Here is an 8,258-nt window from a genome sequence, read left to right on the forward strand (position 1 = left end):
CAGCATGGGGGCCCCCCCAAGGAAAAGGCGGTTCAAGACCATTTTCCATATATATCTAAACTCATAACGCTCAGAAATGACGGAATAACGCTAAATATTACATTGTTATGAGAGATAAGCTTCTTGCAGCTCACTCCCCAGCAGCCAATAGAAATCAGGGGGAGGGGAAACATGGTTTCAGTGGTACAGGTAGTCATAACCAGCAGTGCAGAGTACAGCAAAAGGACAGACAGATGGCAAATTAACAATGACTTGATATGTTCATCAGTGATGCCCAATCTGTGGCCCCCAGCTACTACTGTTATTACTCCTATTCATCCTTTATTCTTATTTACACCTGGTTGCTAGGTTTGCAGGCCATAGAGACAATGTAGAATAAATAGTAAACGGTAAATCAATCATACAGACAAATTTCAGATTGCCTTGGGATGTCATTGGTTAAATTTCTTTTAATTGCAAGGTGCACTTCCCCTTTAATATAACAACCCCAGAGAGCAACGCCCTTTACTCATCCTCGTTCTTATCCAATACTCAGATTCTGAAAACCTTCCCTTGGGTTATTGTTCCCTTGAGCTCTGAGGGCCCAGAAAGCTGATGTTACACAGTGCCAACACGGCTAATGAGCGCCACTGGCACCCTAGGCATTCTATAGAGCGACACTGGCACCCTAGGCATTCTATAGAGCGACACTGGCACCCTAGGCATTCTATAGAGCGACACTGGCACCCTAGGCATTCTATAGAGCGACACTGGCACCCTAGGCATTCTATAGAGCGACACTGGCACCCTAGGCATTCTATAGAGCGACACTGGCACCCTAGGCATTCTATAGAGCGACACTGGCACCCTAGGCATTCTATAGAGAGACAAGGGCCCCCTAGGCATTCTATAGAGCGCCACTGGCACCCTAGGCATTCTATAGAGCGACACTGGCACCCTAGGCATTCTATACACTGGCACACTGGGCACTCTAGTTTCTAGCCTTGGCCAGTCCTATTCAAGCTTCTCCTTCATCCCCAGAGCCCACTCATGCCCCCCTGCCCTGGCAGCGCCAAGCCTCCCCGGCTAAGAACGTCCCTGTCACTTGGAGAATCAGAAGTCATTAGATCAGCGGAGACCAAATCAGCCTTGTCACTGCCTCCGGAATAATCTTCCCACAGGGACAGAGCCGTGATTGGTCAGTAGAAGCCCTATCTAGAAAGGATTAAACGATCAGATCTTGGAGCAGGGGGAGGTGGGAGTCGCAGTTCAGCGCTGAGGTGAAAATGAACATTTTAATTATAATTCCTTCCAAAATATCCGGTATATATGTGCAGTTATACAGCTTTAGGAATCTGCAGGGAAGCATCATTCATCTACATTTACACACTGTACCTTCACCCGCCCCAGGTTGCCCGAGGCCACTAAGGAAGATGACGCATCACCCCATTTGCCCCTCCCTTCCAGCCCTGCGTAAGGCACACGTGTGGGAAAGGGGGCAGATGTGTCTTGTGAGCCACAAATAAGCCCCAGGCCTTGTGTTTGCTGAGCCATAAGTGATTTCTGACTGCGCCGCAGCTTGACTACAACTCCCAGCATCCTCTGCCAGCAGAATCTATATATCGCTGACCTACAAATCCCACTGTGCTTGGCTCCCATGTCACATGATATAACGACAGTCTTTGCTGTTCTGATGCCCCCGCTCCAGAAAAGGGAAAAATGGGCCTTTATTTACCTTTAAGTTAACCGTTAGTATATTACAGAATGCCCTATTCCTAGCAACTTTGCAATTGGTCTTCATTATTTATTTTTTTATAGTTTTCTTTAATCATTTGCCTTTCTCTTCTGCCTCTTTGCAGCTTTCAAATGGGGGTCACTGACCCCGGCAGCCAAACCCTATTGCTCTGTGAGGCTCCAGTTTTATTGTGAGGCTCCTACTATTCATACTGCCATCCCTCGTTTACACCACTGCCTGGTTGCTAGGGTAAATAAGACCCCAGCAACCAGATATCAGCCAAAATTCCAAATGGAGAGCTGCTGAACAAAAAGCTAAATAACTGAAAAACCATAAAAAATGAAGACCAATTGCAAATTGTCTCAGAATATCAATGCCTGCATCATATTAAATACTCTTTATTACTCCTTTAAAGGCAGATAGGGGTTATAACTGGGTAGGCCTGGGTGTGACTGGGGTAATAGGGGGCAGAACAAGGGGCTTATTGCAGGTAAGTAATACCAACTTTACTTTTGTTTCACCATCCAGGCGGGGCGATAACCCACCAAGTGCCGCTCCCCACCCCACTAACTATTCTTCCCTCCCTTATTTGAGGGATTTGATTGGATGGGATAGTCTGCCGGTGCTTCCAATAGGAATAGGAAAGAACATCAGCTGACCCAGAACTTACAGTGGTACTTCTAGTGGTGTCTAGGGGGGCCTAAGCCCTTGGGGAGGAGCAAAGATAAAAGTGCAAAGGACAAATAATCCCTATTTTTGGATGATTTGGGGTTTTAAATGGAAAAATAAAATCTAATAAAAGATGTTAATTTGACTTTTACTTTCCCAGCCTCGTTCCCCGAGGAGCAGATAATACAACAGATAACCCACGTGGAGACGTGAATCTTTCCACTGAGTATCTATAATTAACTGCGCGGCACTTTCTCCTCCGGTTTCGATTCATTGCGAGCCGCTTCTGTTTTATCTTCATTATTGGGGTTATTCTAGGGTTTCCCCCCCATTAAGCCCCATCAAATTAGGGACAGAGAGGACCCAGTGGGTGGGACACATCAGGGTGATCCTGAGACAATAATCAGATCCCATGGGGGCCCCAGGTCAAATCTGCTCCTCACCCAATGGGACTTTTTAGCTACCCAGCAGATACCTTGGCGAGCCTGCCATTGGTCGCTTGCACCAAACATGGGCCAATAAGCTGCCGGCTAAGTGAGGACCTTTGCAGACCCAAGTGGAAATGATGTTGGGCCAATGGAAATCCTCCAAGTCCACAAGGGCTTTCTTCCCCCCTAGGAGACCTTCTGGTAGTACAGTCCATTCGGCAGATTGGCGGCAGATCACCCCCCCCCCATTGAAATACAACATTCCGGGAAGGTTACCGTTCATCAAGTTTAGGGAATGTGCCAAAAAGTAGCAAAAAGTACCCCAAAATGTGACCCAATGAAAATGTCATCCCAAGCAATGTTTCAATCAACGTCCATTTTGGAAATGTAATTAAATGCCGTTCTGTGCACTGCTGGTCCTCACTACTGTCACGCACGGCTGACACAATGCAACAATAATTATACAAAGGAGGAGTTTTTGGAAGAGGAATTTGCTCCGAGACCCCAACTGACCCCGAGGAAATCGGCACAAACACAACAAGTCATCCCTGAAACAGTCTCATTCCACTCAATGTCCAAAAATTTCTGTTTTTTCCCCTAATGAAAACACCCCCCTCCCTCTCAGGCCGTCCCCTCCCTCCCTATAACATTGCGCTACTGGCCAACAATTGCATCACTTGCCTGGGCCAATGTAGAACTCTCACCCCCAGTCGGGCCAACGTACAACTCTCACCCCCAGTCGGGCCAACGTACAACTCTCACCCCCAGTCGGGCCAATGCAGAACTCTCACCCCCAGTCGGGCCAATGTAGGACTCTCGCCCCCAGTCGGGCCAACGTACAACTCTCGCTCCCAGTCGGGCCAATGTAGGACTCTCGCCCCCAGTCGGGCCAACGTACAACTCTCACCCCCAGTCGGGCCAACGTACAACTCTCACCCCCAGTCGGGCCAATGTAGAACTCTCACCCCCAGTTGGGCCAACGTACAACTCTCACCCCCAGTTGGGCCAACGTACAACTCTCGCCCCCAGTCGGGCCAACGTACAACTCTCACCCCCAGTCGGGCCAATGTAGAACTCTCACCCCCAGTTGGGCCAACGTACAACTCTCGCCCCCAGTTGGGCCAACGTACAACTCTCGCCCCCAGTCGGGCCAACGTACAACTCTCACCCCCAGTTGGGGCAACTCGGCTAAGAAACTGTCTGTTGGAAGAAGAACCCCCAAATAAACCTTGGGGGGGGGCCTTCAGTCTCGGGATACAGGTCCTTGTATATCTGTGTATCAGGGCTGAGCATCTTCAATTTCAAAATGATTCCCCCAAATGTTTCTTTAATATTCTAGTGATTCTGTATTGACTTTATGGTTGAGCTCCGTTATATCTATAATACTGTACAGTGATGGAAGCCGAGGGCCAGCACGGTCATGTGACAACGAGAGTCCATTTTGGCCAGTTGGTGCTTCCAAAGGCCTTTTGGCAGCCTGACCCCCATCTCCCTTCCCTACATGCAATCAATGGAACCCCCTAATCCCGCAGGCAATTATGAATATAATATATACGTTATTGGGGCTCCCTATAGATCCTCTCAGGTCCCTGTCTGGGTTTCAAATGAGGGGTGGGCGTGTCCCAACGGTCCCTGCCAGAAGCACAGTTGGAGGGGGGAGAGCCAATCACAGCCCTACAGTCACACAAGCACAGACAGGCTTCAGTTCCCTATCAGGTCAGCCTAGCTGCTGATTGGTTCCTATCCTACAGTGCCGCCTGGGAAAGGAGGCAGCAGGAAGTGGGACAGAGGGGCGGGGCTAGTGGGGTTTCTGCAGAAATTTGCAATAAATCAGCTGGAAACACTACTTTTTAAAGCCCATTCCTTCTGTATTTGGATGAGTCCAATTCATTGGCACAATATTGTTTCTCACACAATACGTCCCCTTTAACACTGGGGGCCCTGGAATCAATTCCAGTATCTGAAATCAAGGCCTCGAGCAGCTCAGAGTTTATAAATAGGACGACCCCTCTCAGATACTCGCAGCCCCCGCAATGATCCACCCAAACACCATCTGTGAGCCCCCCAGCCCAGCGCCCCTCTCCCCACTGAGTAATCACTGCAACAGACTGTTCCTGCTGAACTGCACCCTCTCATACATGGGAGAGACAGCTGGGAAAGGTATCAAGTGAGAGACAGCAGGGGAGAAACACACAGACACAGGGATAGACGTAAAGGAGAGACATTTAGAGAGTGAGGGGAGGAAATGAGACCTCAGAGAGAGAGATGGAGAACTGAAAGACAGTGAAAGCTCATAAGGAAAGAGAGAGAGGCAGTGAGAGCTGAGAGACTCAGAAAGAGACAGGGGGAGCGAGAGAGAGAGGGGATATTTCCAGCTCCTGGTTACTGTGTTACAATGTATCCAATATCAGCAGAGCCTGTTACATTGCTCAACCCTCAGATTATTCCTTCTGTTTATAGCCAAACACATGGTCAGAATCATTATCAGCGCTCTAATGGGCACAGAGAGACTGAGCCTGTGAGTGTGAGACTGCAATGGGCACAGAGAGACAGAGCCTGTGAGTGTGAGACTGCAATGGGCACAGAGAGACAGAGCCTGTGAGTGTGAGACTGCAATGGGCACAGAGAGACAGCGCCTGTGAGTGTGAGACTGCAATGGGCAGTGCAAGGGCATCTCTGGCTCAGGCAGTGGATAGGGGGGCACTGTGCCATGGGGTACGGCCCTGAGTGCCCACGTCTGCGTGTTTACACGTGTGTTCATGCTAGTGATTGCGTGTACATGTAAATCAGAGTGTGTGCAGACATGAGAGGTGAGTGTGAGAGGTGAGTGTGAGTGTGAGTGAGCGCTTACACCTACTGATCCCTCAGTGCAAGGGCAGCCTGGGCTCCCCACTCCCAGTTACACCCAGTGCCTATGGATGGGGGTGCAGTTGACTCCCCTGTGCTAGAGGGGGGCTCTGTTATAGGCTCCTCCCAGTAATGGCCAGCTGCACCTCCTACTCTGCAACTCCAATGTACATGTCAGTTACCTGGGAAAAGGCACTCACACCCCCCAGGGATACAGGGGCCCCTCTGATATAGGGAATGGCCTGAGCTTTAACTCCTCCACAAACCCAACCAGCATTCCAGCAGATCCGTCACCAACACCCCCGCACCTCTGTCTGACCCCCTGTGAGACCCCCCTGTATCCCAGCAATCAGAGCCTGACACCCCCTGTATCCCAGCACATCAGAGCCTGACACCCCCCTGTATCCCAGCACATCAGAGCCTGACACCCCCCTGTATCCCAGCACATCAGAGCCTGACACCCCCCTGTATCCCAGCACATCAGAGCCGGACACCCCCTTGTATCCCAGCACATCAGAGCCTGACACCCCCTGTATCCCAGCACATCAGAGCCTGACACCCCCTGTATCCCAGCACATCAGAGCCTGACACCCCCTGTATCCCAGCACATCAGAGCCTGACACCCCCCTGTATCCCAGCACATCAGAGCCTGACACCCCCTGTATCCCAGCACATCAGAGCCCGACCCCCCCTGTATCCCAGCACATCAGAGCCCGACCCCCCCTGTATCCCAGCACATCAGAGCCTGACACCCACCCCCCCTACAAGATCAGAGCCCGACACCCTCTTGCTTTTCCCAGCAGATCAGACTGACACCCCCTGTGAGACCTCCAGAGGATCACTGCTTGACACCCCCTGTATCACATCAGATGTTCAACCCCCCAGCCCCCCAGATCAGTGGTACCCCCATAACCATTTGAACCCCCTCTATCGCAACATAGTACAGTCCGACACCCCAGAACATTACAGCCTGACACCCCAATACCCCGGCACACTACAGCCCGACACCCCAATACCCCGGCACATTACAGCCCGACACCCCAGTACCCCGGCACATTACAGCCTGACACCCCAATACCCCGGCACATTACAGCCTGACACCCCAATACCCCGGCACATTACAGCCTGACACCCCAATACCCCGGCACATTACAGCCCGACACCCCAATACCCCGGCACATTACAGCCCGACACCCCAATACCCCGGCACATTACAGCCTGACACTCCAATACCCCGGCACATTACAGCCCGACACCCCAATACCCCGGCACATTACAGCCTGACACCCCAATACCCCGGCACATTACAGCCTGACACCCCAATACCCCGGCCACATTACAGCCTGACACCCCAATACCCCGGCACATTACAGCCTGACACCCCAATACCCCGGCACATTACAGCCTGACACCCCAATACCCCCGGCACATTACAGCCCGACACCCCAATACCCCGGCACATTACAGCCCGACACCCCAATACCCCGGCACATTACAGCCTGACACCCCAATACCCCGGCACATTACAGCCTGACACCCCAATACCCCGGCACATTACAGCCTGACACCCCAATACCCCGGCACATTACAGCCCGACACCCCAATACCCCGGCACATTACAGCCCGACACCCCAATACCCCGGCACATTACAGCCTGACACCCCAATACCCCGGCACATTACAGCCTGACACCCCAATACCCCGGCACATTACAGCCTGACACCCCAATACCCCGGCACATTACAGGGGCCCCCCAGCCTTACCTTCTCCTGGGCCCGGGTCAGCTTCTTCTGCACATTGCTGGCTATTTTGCCCGCAGAGACTCCCTTGCCGAGCTCAGCCATCTTGCCTTCCCTGTAGCCGGAGCTGCCCGTACAATAATCAGATCAGAGAGAGAGGAAAAAGCCCTTGGTAGAAACAATGGATATACCCCCTCCTGACAGGCTGCCTCCGCAGGCCCCGCCTTTTAAAGAGACATTACGTGCAGAGCGGAGAGGAAATTCCTTAAAGAGACAGTGACACATCCCAGCCACCTGCTTGGGGATTAGACAGGCTCATCTGGCACCGGGAGGGGCTGTATCTGCCCCTGCTATTAACCCATTCCTGGCTGCCTCTCTGTGAGTGTAAATTCCAGGTTGTAAAATCATAAGCTTTGATTGGCTGTGTGATAGCACCTTTAACCCTGAGTGGGGGGGGGGGGGGGGCATATCTGCAGCAGGACTGTCCATCCAAGGTGGGTGGGGGAGACTGGAATGTGCCATTACCTACGGGAACAGAGTAACAGAATTCCCATCAAATCAAAGGCAAGGGGGGTCTGAGAGTTGTAGTCCAACAACAGCAGAAGAATCTCTTTAATTAAGCTTTAAGAGCTTGCAATCTAGTCCAATCCAAAGCCTCTTGGATGGCAATGGAAATGGTCACAAAGTTGCCATAGTAACAGTTTTGCCCCTATGCCCGGTGCCCTGGCTGCACTGTTGCCTCGCAGTGCCAAGGTCCTGGGTTGGCAGAGAGTGATGAGTAACCTCTGTACAGCGCTATGGAATATGTTGGCGCTTTATAAATAGAGGATAATAAAGGGAAAGTGCACTGTGATTTGCACT

The 8,258-nt window shown here is 51.5% G+C and overlaps 1 protein-coding gene across 1 annotated transcript in view; it reads right to left on the minus strand.

Annotated features, from left to right (window-relative positions):
- bin1 (bridging integrator 1) overlaps positions 1-7,542 on the minus strand; it is a gene marked incomplete in the record, with an annotated part of 56,658 nt that extends 49,116 nt beyond the window's left edge. The window contains 1 exon segment of the mRNA NM_203900.1: positions 7,422-7,542. Within this exon segment, the coding sequence (NP_989231.1) occupies positions 7,422-7,502 (81 nt within the window).
- Positions 7,543-8,258: the final 716 nt, after the last annotated feature.

This window comes from Xenopus tropicalis, chromosome 9, assembly GCF_000004195.4.
Source record: "Xenopus tropicalis strain Nigerian chromosome 9, UCB_Xtro_10.0, whole genome shotgun sequence".
Classification (NCBI taxonomy): domain Eukaryota; kingdom Metazoa; phylum Chordata; class Amphibia; order Anura; family Pipidae; genus Xenopus; species Xenopus tropicalis.